Source organism: Vigna angularis, chromosome 1 (genome assembly GCF_016808095.1).
Source record: "Vigna angularis cultivar LongXiaoDou No.4 chromosome 1, ASM1680809v1, whole genome shotgun sequence".
Classification (NCBI taxonomy): Eukaryota; Viridiplantae; Streptophyta; class Magnoliopsida; order Fabales; family Fabaceae; genus Vigna; species Vigna angularis.
Genome location: NC_068970.1, coordinates 12,945,784 through 12,967,581, shown reverse-complemented (window position 1 = coordinate 12,967,581; position 21,798 = coordinate 12,945,784). Strand labels below are relative to the sequence as shown.

Below are 21,798 nucleotides of genomic sequence, written 5' to 3'. Positions count from 1 at the left end.
CAGTCAACCATTGCGATGAAGCAGCAAAGAACCAAAAGAATCCACTGAGACTCTGTTTCTTGAGTTGCGTTCTTGCGATCTACGAAATGCAGAGCATAGTTCTTTCTTTCTCCCCTTTGCTCTCTCTCCGCAAACTTCACACCTCTCTCTCTCCTTCCACTGCCAAACCCAACCGCATTCTCACTTTCTCTTCCTCTTCATTCCCATGTCAACGGTCTTCTCCTTCTTCTTTCAAACTTGCTCCCTCTCCTCCCTTGCTCCATGCCGGACCAACCTCCGTGCCGGAGGGCAGTGCCGTCGAGTTCTCTGGGGGCAACAGGCTGCTCAACATTCTTGAATTGGGTTCCCTGTTTGCGTTCTGGATCCTCTTCAACATCTACTTCAACATCTATAACAAACAGGTCTTAAAAGTTTACCATTTCCCTTTAACCGTTAGCACGATTCAGTTTGCCATGGGGACTCTCCTCGTAGCGTTCATGTGGGGTTTTAATCTCTACAAGAGGCCAAGACTCAGTGGCGCGCAGGTTTGTTAATGTTTGTGTTACTATTTGCTCTGTTTTTGTTCTGTATTACTGTGTTTTATCTGCGATTGATTTCTTGGTTGCAGCTTGCAGCGATATGGCCACTGGCTCTGGTTCATACTTTAGGGAATCTTTTTACTAACATGAGTCTTGGGATGGTTGCTGTGTCTTTTACTCACACAATAAAAGCTATGGAGCCTTTTTTTTCAGTGCTCCTTTCTGCTATGTTTCTTGGAGAGGTTAGAACTTAGAACACCATGATTTTGTTCCATATATTTGTTCTTTTAAACAAGATTTATGATCCCTTTGGTTCTTGGAAAATTAGGAATTGGTTTTGGTGACCTTAGTTGGTTTGTTAACATTTGTTTTCCGACAGAATCCTACTGCATGGGTGGTTGGTTCCCTTGTGCCTGTTGTTGGTGGGGTAGCGCTAGCATCTGCTACCGAGGCCTCTTTCAATTGGTATCCTCTCCTACTATGCATGTTTTATTCCATCCATAGTTACAAAATGGAAAAATAAAATTGGTGCAAGCCAATCTCTAGTTAACGCCTACAGTGGGAAATAAAGAGAAACATAGGAATAAGAGGTAATACACCAGATACAAAAAAAAGAAGGCAATGTTGACAGAGTGTATGATGCGTGAAAGAGTTGACATATCAGTAACCATACTGTGCTTTATGTGAATGATTATTTTGTAAGGGATGTCTTTTAATAATAATTAGAAAATTAGCAAATTGCATTCAAGTACACATATTGCATACCTCATAACTATGATTTCATATGATTCCATCAAAGGGCAACAAAAGGGAGGAAATGCAGCCATGTAATTGTGTTCCACTAAGTGGAATTTTCTTTATTGGAATATTTAACAGGGCTGGATTTTGGAGTGCAATGGCTTCCAATTTGACAAATCAATCTCGTAATGTTCTTAGCAAAAAGCTTATGGTTAACACGGAGGTAATATGTTCTGCGAAACGTATGAAAGTTTTGGCACTTTGTTTTATTGTTGATAGTTATTTTTTGCAGATAATGAGTAGCAGAAAATAACGTACTCTTTTTTCTTGTCAGGAATCTATGGACAACATAACTCTCTTCTCAATAATAACAGTTATGTCCTTCTTGATATCAGCACCTCTAACTTTGTTAGTAGAGGGTGTTAAATTTACCCCTACTTACCTGCAATCTTCTGTGAGTGTTTTGAATTCTTCATGGTTGAAATTAAATAAGATTTCTTTTAACATTCTCACAATCTACATATATGTGGTGTTGAGGCTACTTGATCATCATGTCATTTTTTCTTGACAGGGATTAAATGTTAACGAAGTGTGTATCAGATCTCTTCTTGCTGCGCTATGTTACCATGCCTATCAGCAAGTAAGTTTTTTCCTCTCTTCTGTGCACAATCGTCCACCTTTTATTCAAAACTGTTGCTATTTCCATTTCTTCTTCAACATTTCATCTCCTTACCATTAAATGGAAACATCAGTAAATGTTACATATTGAAAAGGAAATTTTGATATGAAATAAGTTTTTAAAATTCTGGATTTAACTCTTGGCTATATTGTATATTTTTCTGTGGTACTTTTCTATGATAGTTTTCTTGTATAATAATGTAGGGATAATTTTCTTTGAATTCACTGCAGGTTGCGTATATGATACTGCAGAAGGTGTCACCTGTTACCCACTCTGTAGGAAATTGTGTGAAAAGGGTTGTGGTCATCGTGAGCTCAGTCATCTTCTTCCGAACTCCAGTATCACCAATTAACGCACTTGGTAAAATTGCTATTTTCTGATTCCAACTAGAATAGTTTGAACAAGTGTTGTATACTTTTTGAACCTACAATAAACAAGAAAAGGAAAGAGCTATCTATATAAAAAAGAAACTTTCTTCTCTACACGGAAAGATCATTTATAGTGTGAGACCTATTCAACATTCTAAAAACATTATTCTTCTAAAAAAGAATGGCCCACTATCAATATCCCTGCATATCTTACGTGTTCTTCCTCTGCAGGCACTGCTATAGCTCTTGCTGGCGTTTTCCTGTATTCCAGGGCGAGGCGACTAAAGTCAAAGACCATTTAGTTATCAGTCGTAAAGTTTTGGCAGTTGCAAGAGAAATCTGGTAATTAGATTTCTGAAAATTTCTTAATAGGTCAGATAGGAATTGAGGGTTCTTGATCCCTCACGGTTTTTTGGTAGTTAGGTCCCCGATTTTATTGTACATTTTTCGAGTGTCGCTAATGGTTCATCTATCAGATGACTTTATCAACGCTTGAACTTTTATCACATCCTCTTAAGTAATTGGATACTTTAGAAGGAGGCAGGCCTAATCTGGCATGTCAAGTATTTTTTAGAAACTTCATTTGATACTGAATTCCAAAAATGTAAAATGTAGAAACTTCATTTGAATCTAAAATAGAATTCTATCAGTAGTGGAGAATTGGGCTCTAACGTCACTCGTAAATAAGTGAACATATAGACGTCTGTTAGGAGGGGGTACCGACGTTTATAATATTATAGACATCGGGACCCCTCCTAATAGATGTCTTAATGCCTGACCGGTAGGTGAAAGTCATTTTTTTCCATCTTAGAGACGTTCAATCCTATCACCTCGACGTCTATATTTGATTATAGACGTCGGTGCCCCTCCTAATGGACGTGTATATGTCTGATAAGTAGATGAAAAATTATTTTTTTCCGCCGTACCGACGTCGTATCACGCCATCCAATGTCTAAATGGCCTAATGAAAAGTTGTTTTGGACGTCATATTAGTGAGGGCCCCGACGTCTAGTCCAGAATAGACATCGCTGTTACGAGCGCTTTATCGTCTTCCTTCTCGCTTTTTCTCTCCGTGACATTGCTTTTCCAGGTGCGTTTTTGTCTTTTTTGAACTGTTTAAATGTACTTTTATTCCGATTATATTAGTCTTTGGTTGATTATCTTTCATTTGAACCGATTAAAATGAGTTTTTGTTGTGTTTTGGTGTAGTTTTTCTCGTGTCTTTGGGTAGCGTTGTAGCGCATTCTCCCTTTGCTAGTTTCCTCGTAAGAAAAACTTGCGTCTTTTAGATGTCTTATAGCGTTTCAACCCAAAACCGAACTTCGGTCTTTGCCTAGTTCTATTGTCACCGTCATTGACGGTTTTAATGGAACTAGGCAAGGACCCAGATTCGATTTTCGGTTGAAATGCCATAAGACATCCAAAAGATGCAACCTTTTATATGACGAAACTAGCAAAGGGAAGAAATCTTATCCATATCTATATAGATATAGAATACCGATACTTTACAGTATTTTCAATAAATTATCGTGCTTATCTTTTTTTTTACAATTTTCAATAGAAAATTTATAAAAATTCACACAACATATTATGTGTTTGTTATCCTGAACAAATATGACTGCAATAAAGTTAGAGACAGATCTATAGTTGCAGTTAAATATATGCATGTTTAAAAAATACAAGCCTTATTACATTACACATTACATACTCTAATCATATTCTCCCTAATTCTCCCCAAAATACTTCACTTCAAAATATCTCTTTTCTTGACAATCTTGAATGGATTTTTTTTGTATCCAATTCAATTTAAATATCGCCGGATTGTCACTTATAAGCAGCTTCTTTCTATTTTCAATTCACGGATCAGACTTGCAAGAAATGAAATTTTAATGTGGGTGGTTGGCTCAAGAAAAGTGGAATACTAACGAGTGAGGGGAGACTTTCTTTTGGGTTATCCCGAATGAAATGTTTGGTGCTACTATGCTACCCAAAGACACGAGCTGCAGTAGACGTCGGTTAATGCAATGTCCGACGTCCATGGAGCTCTTTAGACGTCGGGATCATGTAGTAACCGACGTCTATGGAGTCCTTTAGACATCGGGTCATGCATAACCAATGTCTATAAAGATGTCGGGCCTGTTTGAGTCCGACGTTTGATTAACGTCACCCACAAAGACGTCAGTAGAACTGACGTTAAAAAGCCAAAATAATAGACGTTAAACGCCCTTTGTGCACTAGTGTATATTTGAGATACGATTGGCCTACTTGTTAATATGACTGTTATACAAAAGATAGTATATTTTTATCAATGTTTTAAAATAACACCTATTAAGATATAGTAGTTGAGAATTGTTCAAATTTACCTCCATTTTAATAAATGCTTATTGTATTAATTGAATATATTTTTTTTAATTTTTCTTTTCATCTTTAGTTTCTTAACTTCCTTTTAAGGCACATATATATTTTTATCAATGTTTTTATATGACTGTTATACAAAAGATAGTATATTTTTATCAATGTTTTAAAATTCAGATTGGTCATAGACCTGATCGAGATACTAAGTTGATTTTTAACCCTTTAGCTGGAATTCAGTTTATTTGGTTTTTGCTTTATAAATTTACTCTGTATCGGACTTACTAGTGGTGAGAATTATATATCAGAGTACTAAGTTTTTCGTCTAAAATAACACGTATTAGGAGATATAGTAGTTGAGAATTGTTCAAATTTATCTCCGTTTTAATAAATGCTTATTGTATTAATTGAATATTTTTTTAAATTAAGTAAGAGAATTATTCATTCTATATCCGTCTTAATATCTATGCATTTGAGTACATTTTAAACTACTAAAACATTACTTATATTAATTTTTCTTTTTATCTTTAGTTTCCTATATAATAATTTTTTACTCTTTTTTATAATTATTTTACTTTTATCTAAATTTCTTATTTAATGTTTTATATTAGAAAGAACAATATATGTATCCATTTTCTTTATTTGAATTTTAGTTTTTTTATGAAAAATATTTAAAATAATATAAGGACATATACAAATGTAGGTACAGGTATATTCAATCCTCAATAAATATGAAAATAATCAATAAATATAAAAATGATGCAAAAATTTCATACTGATACTATTTCTACGATAGACTTGTTTATATATATATATATATATATAAGCATTTTCAAAATCCTAATTGGTTAATTAATACATTAAATAAAACAATAATTATTTTTATAAATTAAATTATTCAATTAAAAACAAATGATGAAATTTTATTTTTTTTCAATTTACATCGTAATATTATATTTTCATCCTTCAATAAATATAAGCATAAAATTATAATATTTGAAGTTACAAGCCTTTATTTATTAGTATTAATTTTACTACTCCAATACAACCTTATCACAAGAGAAAAAAAAATCAAGTGAAAGAGGAAAAACAAATCTGATAGAAACAGATAATTGTCTTTCATTGAAAAAGAATATAAAAGCAAAAATAAGATAAACCTAATTGATCCTAACTAAAACTAATAATTAAACAACAGATGACTAAAGTGATATTAACCTAAATGATCCTAACTAATAGGCTCTATCAAGATGAAAGCAAAATGTTGTCAATAATGTCCGTCTTGAAGATGATGGAGAGAAAATGGTTTTGTTTAAAGCTTTTGTAAATATATCAATAAGTTATGATGCTTGCTAACATGAATGAGTTTGAGAGACTCCTTTTTCGTTTGTTCTCAGATGAAATAAAAATCAATATCCAAGTGCTTGGTTCTTTCATGATACCAAGGAATAGTGGCAATGTAAATGGTAGTTTTGTAGTTGTCACAATAAACTACTGCATAAGATGTAGAAATATAAAAATTAGTTTATAATTTTCTTAACCAAACAATTTTAGTAGAATGAGAAGCTAAAGCTCTATACTTCGCTTCTTGCAGAGGATTTTCTGACAGTCTTTTGTCTTTTAACCACGATCCCAAATCAATATCAACATATGCATGGAGATTAGTGTTAGATGTAGCTTTAATGTATTTGAGGTATCTTAATGGCATCATCCATATGTTCATAGCGAGGATCAGATACATATTGACTTAATTTTACGACACTGTAACATATATCATGAGAAAGTCAAATATAACAAATGTCCTATAATATGAACATTCACGTTAACCGTAACGAGCAGCGACAAGTATAAACTTTAATAATAAAATTGTATTGTTTTTATTATAAATTTACATTAAATTTAATATTTCGATGTTACGAATAATTAATTATTTCACATCTATGTTTAACATGTAAAATCTATTAACTAAGGAAGCTTGAGAATGCTATACTTAAGATGTATATCTTTTAATGTGAAGAAGTGTTATAAAAATCTCACAACGACTGGAGATGACATGAGAGAAGTGTTGAAATATTTCTTGCTTTTCTGATGTAACATTTTCTTAGCTATGGAATTATGTTCTTCATAATACATTATACTACCGGACATGCCCAGTACTATTTTATGCTCACTTAGTACTCCTTCAAGGTATAGAACTCTCTTTTCCTTAGAATAGTTCCAGCACATCTAAACAGAAGTTAAATACAAGCACACAAATATTTCATATATCTAATTTACAAAATAAAACTGAAGTTACTGCTACTTGTTTCAATCTTGATGTGTGTTCAATCTCTATTATCGCAAACTAAAAACAAAAAAACACAACCATGTATGGCAGTTCCCTCAACGCCATATGGGATGTGAATCTCCATCCTGCACAAAAAGTTGAAACGTTTTAGTTAATTTTATTTGTCTTTCTTGTACAAAATGTGATCAGACATTTTCTTACAGAAGCAACAGACATATTTTGTTCCCGCACTTCTTTATTTCTCAAGTAAAATAATGAAAAATTTACTAACATTGTTTTATGGTGTAGCATCCCAAAAATATAATTTAAAACTATATAATAGAATAATCACATTCAATAATAATTCAGATTAGTCTTACACTAAAGAGAGCGTACGGTTATGACCGAACGGCCTTACAAAGCAGTACGAGAAAATTTAACTATACAAGGGTAGACTTCTGACCGAACGGTTTACAAAAATCAAATACCGGACGGTCATACAAATCAAAAGGGGAAGGTGATCGAACGACCACCTCACTATAAAACTAAACTACTGACCGAACGTCCTACTGTTCGGTCTTAACTTCAATCTCAACTAAGTTTTCTTCCTCCAGCGCCTCTTCCAACAGTTCGTCTCCTTCTGCTCACATCCACACGGATGATCATTGCAATGACAAAGACGAACGTACAAAACAAGACAAGACAGGAAACACAGGGTAAACTTATATAATTTAATTCATGTATAAACATACATTTCACACAATCAAACAAACAAGATAATTCATCATACGTTTCATACAAAGCCTAATACTAGACTGACTGTCCGGACTGTATGAAATCTGTGTATCTACAACGTTCGTGCACCCGGGTGATGTAGTAACTGGGATACCCTCAACAGCTGCCACCCGAGGTTAGTCCTATTTGTCCAAATTAACCATAAGGACTAGGACCTCCTACCGTTCCCACACATGATCTACCCTCCTCTACGTGAGAACGAGTACTCACGGAACATCAGGATGAACCGCCAGCTTAGCATGCCCACATTCATACTTTAACAATTTCAATATTCATTCATGAGTCATTCCTCCCCGGAACGCTCGTTCATAATCCAAAACATTTCATCCATATCATATTCTCTTCATCTTTCATTAATAATCATCTCACTTAAACATTTCGCACAAAAATACGTAAGGATACCAATTACCGAACGTTCAACTTTCACCTTTAAATAGACCGAACACTTGGAGTGTGACCGAGAGGTCTCCCGTTCCAGAACAGACTAAGGTCGGGAGGTTTACTATCAGGTTGAGAAGGAAACCGAGTACAATAGATATAGCAAGAAACGAATGGAGCAAACGTTAATTACAAAGTGAGCCAATTAAATGAACTGACTCTTGAGAGCTCCAACCGAACAACGAAAAGACCATGCCAACTACTAAGACTCTAGGCCGGAACCAATCGATAGAGACACTTCAAGACATTCCAAGAATAATACTTAGAAGAATTCACATGAAGAAACCGAACGCTTATGAATACTTAGCTTATTTGAATTTACATCAAGAAATCCGAATGTCAGTCAATGACTGAGCATTGTAGAGAGAAAACTCTATTGAAGTTGGACAAACGCTATTTTCATCAAGATAGATTATAAAAAAAACGAGTGCGAGCGTTTGGTGTAAAACCGAGCACTACTCAGTACGAGCGCTTGGTGTAAGACCGAGCACTACTCAGTACGAGCGCTGGGTGTAAGACCGAGCACTAGTAAACTTATATTAGAAGGTTTGATAAATATAATAAGATACCATTTGTAGTAGTGTTTAAGAACAAACGAAAATATACAGATACATATATATATATATATATATATATATATATATATATATATATATATATATATATATATACACTTAAGTTTATAACCGAATACTAAGAAACAACTATGTCTGGCCGAACGCTCATGCACAATATTACGAAATGAAGACGTCCGTCCTCAACTAGGATTCTTCCCAAATGAAAGAATCCAATCTCAACCAAGTTCACTAGAAAAACCGAACGGTCAAGGACCGTTCAGTGACGAACGTACACTTTCATAGGGAAATTTCATATTAAAATTCTTTATATCAGTTCATTTCTCAACATCTATTTTCATAAGATCAAACTTCAATATCATAGTAAATAATCATATTTCATATAAACAAGCATATCAATAATCATACTTCATATACATTCAACCACTCAACAACATGCATTCATTAACAACGAACGTACAAGCGAACATACAATTAAATTAGATAAGTTTTCCTTACCTCTGAGCGTGAACGAACGTTCCCAGAGGCAGAATTAAGGTTCGTCTGATTAAAATTCCTTCTACCCTCAACGCTCAACAGTTCTTCAAAAACTAACCAAACAGAAAACCAACAATGGCTCAGACGAGGTGAAATCATGCAACCAGAATTTGGTTTGCATGTACCGGATAACGAACGGCTAAGGACAAGAAGAACTTACCAGTTCAGAACTCGAAACCTATTGGTTCAAACTGAAGCCCTTGACGCCGAAAGTGCTTCTACGGTGCCTGAATGATGATCGGAGAAGAGAAAGGGTGAGATTTTGTAGAGAGAAGGGAGAGTTTTTAGAGAGAAGAAGGAGAAATGAAAATTTCAGAGTTTGGAGAAGAAGGTTGCATGCAGAGAGTGTGACGTAAATTTTCAGAAAATCAGTTTTGCTTCCCACGTCAAAACGAACGTTCGCTTATCTGCCGACACCTGCCTTCCACTATCTGATTTTCGGATCCTCGTCGCTTGATACCTGGCGTCCGTTCAGAGGAGTTTTTTGGGTGCGTTTTTAGTGATGGTGACATCTAGTATATGAAATATGGAAAAGGCTAATTAATATGAAAATGTTTTTCTAGATATTAGAAAAAAATAAATCTTTTTTTGGTTGTCTTTAATAATTCCCTCCAAACCCTTAGAACAATATATGTGTATACACCCTTTGCGTAGAATCTTTATTTATTGAGGTTCTCCATAGCTCACAAATTTATACCAGTCTTTCTATTTAAATATTTTACTTTTGCAAAAATACATTTTTTTTAATATTAAAACTGAATGGACTAATTAACATAACCTTTTAAAAAAATTTATAGTACAAACTAAATAATATTCGTAAAGTAAGAACTTTTTTAGTGTGGACTAAAGATGTAGCTGAAATAATCTTAAATCAATTAATCACATGTTTAATATCTAATAAAAAATTAGTCTGACTTTTTTTGGGGGAAACTGGATCTTTCTTTGGTGATTTTATTTCTATTTAAAGCTGATTATTATGAGAATGATCCTTCGCCATTAACTGTCTTGTTTTGCAACGTTTAAACCTTAAATTAAATAGAAGTTGTTAACTATGGTCTGTTACTTCACAAGAATTTTTTCAGGTAAGGGACTATTATGTATTGGGTGGGTAAAAACTGTTAAGAGTGTTAACTCAGAATTAACGATATGTTAGTGCAGTAAATTTTAAGCACAAATATCATTATAATTAACTACATTTCAAGTTAACTAGATTTATTTTTCCAAAAAGATTAACTAAGAATGTTCGTTCTATATTTGAATTAATTTATTTTGCATCAAAATAAGTTTCGATTAAAACTTTATAGATTTTCTTCTTTATAAAAATGAGTGGAAATTCAGAATAAATGAGCATGTACCTAGTCTTTAACATCAAACTAATAAATGAGTGGGAATTCAGAATATCAGTGGAGTGAAAGTGCTCCCTTATTTACAAGCCATTCAACAAGGTTTAGGGTTTAGGAACATGTTAAATTTGTTATTCATGCTTCAGAACATTCTCAATCTAGGACTTTTCTGGTAGGAGATCTTATCATAGTTGTATAATGTACCTGTGTTTTTTAGGACTTTTCCCTCTTCAAGCCTGAAAAAAGAACAGCTTGAAATGTTTTTGGACATTTAATGGTTTCTGGACATTATCCCTACAAGAGAAACAACGACAAATACTAAAAATAATATAAATGGAGTCAAATTATGAATGTTAATGTGGGCTTTGTAGAATTCATAGATTAATTGCATACAACTATACATAATATCTAGTCACAGAAGGTTTGACCATAACCATGCTAATGAAGTAACCGCAAGAATATTATTATACTTGAACTGTAACATATGCTCAAGTATCTAGATGTGAAACAATCTTGGCCATTTGATGCTTCGTATCAATTTCCATGCAATTAATGCATTCTCAATCTCTCTCTCCTATTAAGGAACACAAACGGAGATGGCTTGAAACGCAGTTTCTGTTACTCCGCTCATGGACATTCAAGGTAACCTCACAGAAAACCAGGCCTCGCAGCCAATGCATGTGCAAGAAAACTGCCTGAAACCCAGCATGGAGGATCAGCTTCCTTTTGGAGTTCCTTCCTCACAGGGTTTCTTGCAAGATTTTCATCATATTGATCACTTTCCTGTGAATGATGGCTCCTCATCCAATCCTATTTTCTTGCAACATACTCCAAATTTTGATCCCTTTGATCACAATGTAAACTGTGAGTCTGCACCTCCTGATTTTGAAGTTTTTGAGTGCAAGCCTTTTGCTGAGAGCAATGGTAGTGCACATGTTCATCTGATGCACAATTTCCAATATGTAGGTTATAGTTTGAACCTCCCTCGGACGAATCAACTGGATATGGTGGTGGCAAACCAGAGATTCCTGCCCTTCGGTGCTCTAGAAACGAAACCTTTGAATTTTGTTGCACCAGATGAAATCTCATGCATATCCCCACCTAAATTTTATAAGAAAGTTGGTTTGAATAAAAACCTTAGGGAATCCTCTAGCACTAGGAGAACATTCAAAGCTCGGAAGAAATCCAACATAGTGAAGGGGCAATGGACATCAGATGAAGACAGGTGCATAATAATGGATTTAAACCTTTGGTTTTAATGGCTATTTATATAATCTCGTTACATATTTTTTTTTTTCACACAATGGATTTGACCAGTTTCTGTCGGAAAAACCACACTGTTTTCCATAAACAGATTGTTGATTCAACTGGTCGACCAATATGGAGTGAGGAAGTGGTCACACATAGCTCAGGCGTTGCCTGGAAGAATAGGGAAACAATGCAGAGAACGATGGCATAACCATTTAAGGCCAGACATTAAGGTTTCGATTTATTTGTCATAAAAATACTAATGATACACCTCTCACTACGAATTGTTGAAGTTTATTCCTCTTAATCCACATAAGACCTTGATATACTTTTAAATATGTTACACACTCTTGAAATTCATTGTGCTACAATATTGTATAAAAGAAAGACACTAGTTTTTGTGACATTTTGCAGAAGGACATGTGGACTGAAGAAGAGGATAAAATACTGATCCAAGCTCATGCAGAGATAGGAAATAAGTGGGCAGAGATTGCAAAAAAGTTGCCTGGAAGAACTGAGAACTCCATCAAAAACCATTGGAACGCAACAAAGAGAAGACAATATTCCAAGAGAAAATGTCGTTCAAAGTACCCTAGAGGCTCTCTTCTTCAGGAATATATCAAGAGCTTGAACCTAGACCAAAATCCACCTATGGACTATCGAAAAAAATCTGTTAAAAATGCCAATCCAAAGACAAACAATAACGGCAAAGCAGCAGCTGAGCTCCTGTGTGGTGATCAATTCTGTTCCAATGGGCAGTTGGTGACAAAGTATGATTTTAACGAGGTCCCAGATTTTTGTTTGGATGATAACTTGTTTGAAGAGGGGTGTAGCATTGATTCTCTGCTAGATGATATACAAAGTGCTTCTACTATGGATGACAAAGATTTTGATGGAAAAGTACAATGTGCTCCTACTGTGGAGGGAAAACAGTCTCATCATCATCACACTGAGATAACTATGGGGATTGAAGTTAAGAAGGAACTGGATTTGGTGGAGATGATGTCACATCACGTTAATGAAAAGTAGTAATATATAAGCTATTGCTTCCATTATAGTATACAATCTCCATGTAAAATAATTTCATTATTTCATGTTTTGGAGTTTTTATTATATAAGAGAGCTTGGACTCAGCTCTCATACTGCTACCATTATGCATGCACAACAATGGTAGAGGAAGGATTTGCTCATTTCCAGACAAAAGAAACAATAAAGGTAGTAATAAAAGGATAATATAAAAGATAATTTTCGTGTCATCTTTTTCTTTCAGACTCTACAAAATATCAAGTTATTATATGTTATACACAGTTTTATAAATTAACTATGGATTCTTTTATGCCTCTTCCATATATGTAGCAACTTGGTGTTGAAGTGGTTATGGGGAAAAATTTATGGAAAAAGAGGTAACATAGATTATGATATGGGGAGTAAATGGCATGTGCAGAAGGGAACATGCCAAGGGCTGTTTTTTATATTAAAGTTAAGAGTAATAATATACTTTCAAACACAAATTTATTTTTTCATTCATTTAAACCGAGTAAATAACAGTTATTATTATCTCACGTTATTACATAATAATTAAATATAGAACCGACCGATGTAAAGATGAAATTCAGATATAGACAAATATAAAGTTATACTATTAATTATTTTTTTTCACAATTAAATTTTCACGAAACCTTATATAAAAAATCTTCATTTTTACATAAGAAATCATGAGAATAATACTAAAAAAAATTATATATCATCAAAGAAAACAAAACTCTTTCAAAACACATAGCTATTACCATCAATTACTAACTCCTGAAAGATAATCATCTCAGAAGAAAATAAAACTCACAACTACAATCAAAAGAAAATAAACTAATATTAATATGAAAATACATATAAAATTTATCAATTAATATCTCAAACAATTCAAAACATAACATTTAACAATGAGTCATCATACTATTCATAAATATTTAAACAAAATATAATACTAAAACTCAATACCCTATTACCTTTTACTTTCTTTTCTTTTCTTTTACAAATGTTCTTATTCATATCTATTTTATTCCTACAATGAAATGAAAGTCAATATGTACCATTACTTAAAGTTAAAATAACATACTAATTAATACATTTTTAACACACTTATTACTATTATAAAATTCATTAAATATTATATTCTTTGTATAATTAATTATACTTATAATGTTTTAATAAATTTTAACTATTGATAACGGTGATATATATATATATATATATTAAAAATGTGTTTGAAATGTATAATTTGAGCAATACTGCATATATTATGGTTTAGAAATGATTATGATACTTTGACAAAGGCTTGTTTTTATAAAGACAACTTGAGAAAAGTGAGTTTCTCGGAAACTTAAAATCAACTTAGGTAATTTGATTTGTAATTTGATTTGTAAAACACACTTTAAGATAATATTTTTAAACTTTTACAAAAGTAAAATTGTAATTTTTTTGTTCTGAAAGAAGATATTTATATTGCGTCTTTACTACTACTAACTTCTTTGATCAACTCATTCTCATATCACACTCAATGTGTGTTTTAAGGCTGTATTGAATTTCTTTTAAGAATTCATGACATTTAATTAAATCAATTGAGTTTTTTATACTTTTTTTAATAGAGTGATTAATTTTTTTATATTCATTAAATTTCTTTATAGATGATTTATAAAAAAATATATAATAAGATTTCCTTTCTTGCTGTATACTTTTTCTTAGACAATTATATTGTAATTTCTTTTCTTAGGAGTAGCAATACATTCTTTATTATTTCTCTTAAATCCTCATTCATAATGGAGTTAAAAAAAAAGCATTGGATACTGTTTTTTTAAGATTTTTTTCCCTCTCGTTTTTGTGGATACTGGTTTTTTAACATGAGTATAATAATGTAATACTTTTTTAGTATTGTTTGCACAAATAGTTTGCATTACAGAAACATGTTTACATTTTGTGCATGTGTATATTGTACTTATAACTCATAAACTACAAAAAAAGAAGTTATTTTAAAGAAACAATTAAATTACAGTAATAAATGAATTGAATTACAAACTTACTTGAAGAGGAAGTCACAGAGAATTGTTTATATATATACAGTTATATATATATATATATATATATATATATATATATATATATATATATATATATATATATATATATATATATAACTTTATCTACCTTTACTCCCCAAAAAATATTTGTTAGTTTTTAATACCTGCAAGAGATTTTTTTTTAATTTATCATTAACTAATTAGTTTAACGCCAAAAAATAGAAAGTATTGTTAGTTAATGTAAAGAAGGAATATTTTAAATTATGATAATTGAAAAAAAATAGGAAACTAATTTAATTATGCAATATGTTTATTATTTAATATAAAAATTAATCATACATTTTATTTCTATATTTTACTAACTCAATAATTTACTTTTTAACATTATATTTTATTTAAAATAACTATAGTTTATTTAGAGCTTATAATTAATGTTTTATGTATTAATTCTGATATTATAACATATAACCATTAATAGAGTATTTTAAGTGCTGAGTTTAACTAAGTAAAATATTTCATACTTTTTTACAAATAACTAATTACATATAATTTATTTTTATTTTTATTTTTAACGTGAATAATAAACTTTTTCAAACTTTTAAAACAATTATATTATTTTTTATTTCAAATATTATTTAAATAAAATTGTTACAGATAAGTTTTTTTTTGTAGCTATATATTTATCATTTTATAAGTGAAGAACAATTAGTGACAAAAATATATTAGTATATCATGAATAAAATTATTTTATATTATTTTTAAATTAGACAGAGGAAAAATATGGTTACTTTTGTATTGCATATATTTTTAATGTATTAGAATTAGTAATTCGTATAACACATAAAGAACACTTTACTTATCATAAGATCAATTGTTGAAAAAAAAAATCATAAGTTCAGTCCTTCTTCAAGAAAACAATATTTTCTTTCTTCACTATAAATAACTTATTTGTTTACTTAGAGAGCATTAGACTTTATGGCTCTTATCTTAATTCTAGCTTTAAGAAAACAAAATTCCATCTCAATATAAAATCACATTTATGTGTAAGTCATAGATGACTTGTTTATGAAAGAAATACTCATGTAATTAGTTTGAGAAATTAAGTAAAAAATACTTATATATTGTAACGAGGGTAACCTTTAAAAATACTCATATAGCATCAAGGAGTAACTTTTGAGAATACTTTATTCAACATATATTTGTGGAACTTTATTGGTTTGGTAAAAAAAAAGTTGGAGGTAGTTTCACATTGAGACAAATCAATATAAAATATTTATGTTCTTTCTTTTCTCTTTATCTAATCATAAACTTATATTTTTCCATTTGTGAAAAAAGTTTAATTTGATGTCATATGTTGATTTTATTTTATTTTTCATTTGTGCACACATTAAACTCGAGTCTTATTCCTCTTTTATCATTACAAAAGTGTAGATAGTTTTTCCTTTTTAGTGAAAATGTTTGAAAATTCATTAAAAACACAATTGAATCTCTTGTATTCTTTTTGTATTTTACAATTACTCTATAAATTATACCTGCATAAAATCTCTCTTATAACTTTTGATTCTTCAAACAAGATTTAACACGTAAAAATTATAAGAATTATCATATTTTAGATATATTTATAGATGTTTACAAGGAAGTGAATAATTTGATCTACAATATATGATAATAAATATGAGAAGTTTGTATTTTAGTGAAAGTAACATAAAAATCCACAGGTTTAGTTTCAAAATATATATAGAGAGAAAAGCGGGTTAGGTATAAAGGATAAACTTTAGATATATTTTTTTATCGAAAGGTTAAAACACACCCTATGTCCTACTATTAATATAACTTACTGATAAAATAAATTATCACAATTTAATTTAATAGTTTGTTCAACTATATGACGTTTTTTAACAAACTTATCTTTACTATATTTTTAATTTGCAATTTATTTTACATTGATAATAGCCTATGCAAAACCATATTTTCCCATGTAAAAGTAAAAATTTAAGTGACTTTTTACATGTGCAAAACCATACTTGTTTTGTTTTCAATTTGAAGAACTGGTCTATGGAAACTTAAATGAATGTGGGCATGTGAAATTTGCAACTGATGGTATCTCATTTCATTATCATCTGTACCATTGTCAAATCAAATAGGGAAAGTGGCATGGTTCAAAATTTTAGTTTATGGGTAAAAAGTTGTTGCATGTAAGTGCTATGAAAAAGTTGCATTATAGTTTGTAATTTTGATACATAAGAGAAAAACAATGAATTCAACGTTAAGATGGGTTCAAAAGCCGCGAGTAAGAACCAAGATTTAAGGAAGAAGTCAAGAAGATGGGAAGAACATGGTTTTGGAAAAAATTAGGAGTTTTTTTTATTTAAAAAACCAACAAAAAACATTATATTATGTTTTGTGACTATTTATATTAATCAAAAACGAAATTTCAAATCAACCTTAAATTTAAGGTGTAGAACTGTATTAGGTGGCAATTTCTTTCTGCATCTTCATAAATTTTTTCTAATACCCCATATAACCCGCCTAGCCCCAAACCTATACTCTTTAGAACACTTTCTGTACTACTAACCAAAATTTGTTACAAACTATTTATGAATATAATTAATTCAACATGTACAATTTTCAATAAATGTTAACTGAATATATATATATATATATATATATATATATATATATATATATATATATATTAGAAATATAATATTAAAAGTGTTATTAGCACTCATAATTACCAGATCAAGATCACCCAACAAAAATACTTACTCAAATTATAAATGTTTGCATACTCATCTCAACGTGAGTATTATTACAACGATAGATTTATTAAAGTATCACAACAACAATTATATCCCATTATGAGATCAATTACATCAATCCCAAAACCTCATTTGGAGAAATATTCTTTATTATGGTTCCATTAAAGCAATGGACTCAAATATAGTTCTGGAAGAAAATCTTAGATCACCAAATAACAGAGTACAAAAGTGCAAAACTAAACCAGAGTATCACACTGGGACATCACAAACCTCCTGGAAAGCTCTCTCAGGATGTTCCGAATCAATTTTTGAGTGGTGAGGGAAATCAAATGACAAGTTATCAACAGAAAGTCCCGCTTCATTGAACACCTTTATCACTTCTTCGTAAAGTACTGTATTTCCTTCTGTTGTCAGATGCAACCCATCCCTTATACAGCAAAAACATCAATGTCAGGTAAAATCTCCCATAATTTTGAAGAAAGATATTGGAGTTGATTTTATTCATTAAGCAATTTGGAGGGAATTGAAGGGGGTGTATTTCTCTTTTGTAACTATCAATTTTCATACATAAATATAAGAAAGCAGTTTACCATGTCCTTAACAGACTAAAAAAGTAAATTCATGACGCCTTTAACAAGATAACAGAATAAAATTATCATATTTAGACTTAGGGTCTTCAAGAAAAACTTCTTAACATGCACTTCTAAGAGAATAAAATAAGAACAATTTTTTTTTCCATTAGTTAAAATTAGTTTGTATATAAATTAATTGTAGTTTATGGAAAAAAATTACTTTACTTTTATTTTTATTTTCTTCACCTAAAAGTATTTATGAAGAAATCTTAGTCAAATGTAATCCTTGATACAATTGAGATCTAACTAAAACTCAGTCACACTTATATCAGAGTCACTATTTCTCTAGGCCAGGTAGTAACAAACCTCAAAAATTTCGTTTGCCAGTTAGCTGTTTCTTGCATTTTGGACCACAGATTGATATACCACACGCCAAATTCATTTGCGACCTCAACACAGGCATTAGCATATTGACCAGTTACTTCATTTGTTCTTTCAGGCACTTTGGTAGCGTTCTCACCATATTGGGATCTGCAAGACCCAACAAAATCATTCCAAACATGAAGTTAACTTCTGTTGAACACTTAGAAGCCAATCTAAATGTAAATTGTAAACTAACATAAGCTTTAAGAAAAACAGTAATGTGACACAGTTTCAATACAGAAGCTTTAGTCATATTAGCTACAGCAAAATCTTTCCCAATTCGGTACTGATAGTCACTAGCATACTGTGAGATTAGGTGGGTGGTATAGCAATAGACTACGATAGTGATGGCATGGACTTCAGGTGTGCATGACATGAACATAAATAATCAAATGGATGTTTGGAAAATATCAAGTAGGGCACACTAGCAGTTATAATGGCTGTGGATGTAACAATTATTGCATTTATTTTGTGAAAAAAAAGGAGTACACCCACCACTTTAGCCCCAGAGAGTGTAAATGTTGATAATTTTTGTTCTTGATCGTGCAAGTCTCATCCAATTTAATCATTTTCCACCAACATTAAGTACTACAGTACACAATGTTTGATAAAAAGCAGTGACTTTTGTAAAGTAGGAAGTAACCTGAGCTCATAACCTCAGGGATTAAAGGGACTAAAATAGGGATTTACCCAAAAAGTAAATCTACTAGTCAATCAGGAGAAACAATTCCATTTGGTGATAAAAATAGTCAAGCACATAAGACGATGTCTATAAAGGAAGGCAGATTATGAATACTAAATCTAACAGAAGCAATTCATAAGTACTTTGCATATTCCAGGCGTCCTTCCTCGCTGAGTGGAGGTGGAGTAATGAGCACAATTTGCATAGTTTGCGAGCATTCCTGAAACAAATTATCACATTTACAACAACAACAGATAATATAATGAGCACTTGGGAGGAAAATGGGAAAGGTTGTAACAGAGCTTGTTTGGAGGACTCGTGACAATGGAAAAATCCCCTGTAAGCTCTTTAGTTTATTTCAATAAGTTTCATGGTAAAAGTTGTGACATAATCTTTCATGTAAAAATAGTTTGCTGAACAAGTTCTCAAATGTCCTGATATGCCCAGCCGTTTTACCAATACAAAGTTCTAAAACAACCAACAATAGGCCACTCAGTGAAAAAAATAAGAAAAACAACAACAAATCTAGAAGAAATCATAGGCCATTGAAAGCACAAGATAGAAAATCATCAGAATCATTCGATGAGTTCAATGCTTACATGAAATCAAATTTTTGCAGACAACGCAGAGAAAAATTAGAGTTAACATGTTGGATGGATAATTCAGAAACTGGTGAAATTTAAATCTAAAAATATTGAACAACTAAACGTAACCTTCAAGTGTCGAACAAATTTTCTAAGGTTCTCTTTGAATTCTTCAATAGGTACATGTTGCCTTTCACTGGTTCTTCCTAACAAAGCTGCATCATTAGCACCAAAGAAGATTGTGGTAGCAATAGGTGGTGTAGTTGAGTCCTGGAAATGAAGTCATACAAACAACTAAAAATTCACAAGATCAATAAAATAATTTGCAAAAATAAACGAAGGCCTTATTTTTAGGCAATAGAAGACTCTTTTTTTGGATTGGGGCGGGGAGGCTGGGTGATGTGGACCCTTACTGTTCCAAAACTGTTATGTAAGCCTATGAAAAGTTCTATCAAATCAAATTTGGTTTTCTAGTCTGGTCCATCACCCTAAACGCTCAAACAGATTAATTTTCAATTACGAATTTCAAGATATGAGTTAAATTCATATGCAAAAAGTTTGTTACCTAACATGCTTCATGTTTTCGCAGACACCTGATTGACAAAACAAAGTAATGAACTATATTGGCTTAATTAAGTTTTGGTATTATCAATTGATGTCCTTGTTAGAATTCTTGTCTTATTGGGTGCCCAATTTTCCTTTCATTTTTGCCTAAATACCTATTGTTTGATTTTGCGGGAGACCGTGTAATATACTTAAATAAAAATAAAAAAGTTGTATACGCTCAACAGAACAAAAACTTCTAATGAGACCTCAGTTCAAAATACTAAAATTTATAAAGTATTTAAAACTTAATTAAGGAACCTATATTTTAAAAAGGAAATTATTTGATCTCATCATATTATACCGAAGCATGTTTTACCCATAGTAGCTACTCGACTAATTCCAGAGCGACAGGAGATTTCTCTAGGAGGGTTGTCTATCAAATGGGGAAAGTGACAAGAGATCCACAGTCATGGGAAATGTAAGATTTCATCCTCAGTCACTCACTTGTCAACCCACATTGGCCTTAAGTTATACAAACTTAGTGTGACGTGACTGAGACATAACTTCAAATACCATTTAGTTATTTTCATCATCAAATATAAAGTCAGCTTAAAGAAAAGATCAAATGAGGTTAAAAGGGGGCAAATGTGCACACACCAACAGGAAGAAACATGATTTAGGTGAGAATAAGATACCAGAGGGAAGAGGTGCTTCAGTAAGAACATAGCCCACCTAGTGTTGTATCCACCATAACCACGAACGAGTATATCAGCCTGAAAATGCAGATCATTAACTGTGACATATATTAATAATTTAAGAAAACGGATCTGACGTGTGAGAGTGTTTGACTGAGAAGAAATGTTACCCTGCGGGAATAGGCATTGGCTAGCGGAACACCCCATCCATTCTCTCGGATCGATTGCTCCGTTATGGAATCTCCAAACAACACTATCTTTGGCCTCATCATCGTGTTCGCGCACGCGCCAACGCGATTCTATGTTGTCTTCACTGTTCTTTCACTCCGCACCATTCAACACTAAGATGATCTTGCATTGAAGGACATTACTGCCCTAAATCTGACACGTTTTACACGATGCATCATTAGTTACCAAAGATCGCTTTTTTTTTTTCTTTTCTTCCACCGATTCCATCCACTGGCTTCACAATGACTGCTCACCCTCCTGTACTATGCCTTTCAAGTTCAAAAATATCTCAGCTATTCTTTAATTCTTAATATTTACTATTTTTAATTGTAAAATAAAAAAAAAATCTTGAATGAATGGTTAGATTTCAAAATTTGGAAT

The 21,798-nt window shown here is 31.8% G+C and overlaps 3 protein-coding genes across 3 annotated transcripts; 2 read left to right on the top strand and 1 right to left on the bottom strand.

Moving 5' to 3' along the window:
* On the top strand, positions 1-2,952 carry LOC108334743 (triose phosphate/phosphate translocator, non-green plastid, chloroplastic). Its single transcript, XM_017570683.2, has 8 exons — positions 1-524; positions 608-760; positions 898-983; positions 1,395-1,479; positions 1,591-1,710; positions 1,828-1,896; positions 2,166-2,295; positions 2,535-2,952. The coding sequence occupies exons 1-8, from the start codon at positions 87-89 to the stop codon at positions 2,603-2,605; spliced, it is 1,152 nt and encodes a 383-aa protein (XP_017426172.1). The 5' UTR covers positions 1-86; the 3' UTR covers positions 2,606-2,952.
* An 8,283-nt stretch (positions 2,953-11,235) lies between these two features.
* Positions 11,236-12,883, top strand: LOC108329345 (transcription factor MYB98). Its single transcript, XM_052876624.1, has 4 exons — positions 11,236-11,463; positions 11,506-11,831; positions 11,961-12,087; positions 12,269-12,883. Exons 1-4 carry the CDS (start codon positions 11,236-11,238, stop codon positions 12,881-12,883), a joined length of 1,296 nt encoding a protein of 431 aa, XP_052732584.1.
* A 4,786-nt stretch (positions 12,884-17,669) lies between these two features.
* On the bottom strand, positions 17,670-21,665 carry LOC108324580 (GDSL esterase/lipase At5g62930). Its single transcript, XM_017557523.2, has 6 exons — positions 21,360-21,665; positions 21,190-21,267; positions 20,078-20,218; positions 19,508-19,584; positions 18,626-18,790; positions 17,670-18,114 (listed from the first exon to the last, which is right to left on the bottom strand). Exons 1-6 carry the CDS (start codon positions 21,459-21,461, stop codon positions 17,937-17,939), a joined length of 741 nt encoding a protein of 246 aa, XP_017413012.1. The 5' UTR covers positions 21,462-21,665; the 3' UTR covers positions 17,670-17,936.
* Between the last annotated feature and the right edge of the window lie 133 nt (positions 21,666-21,798).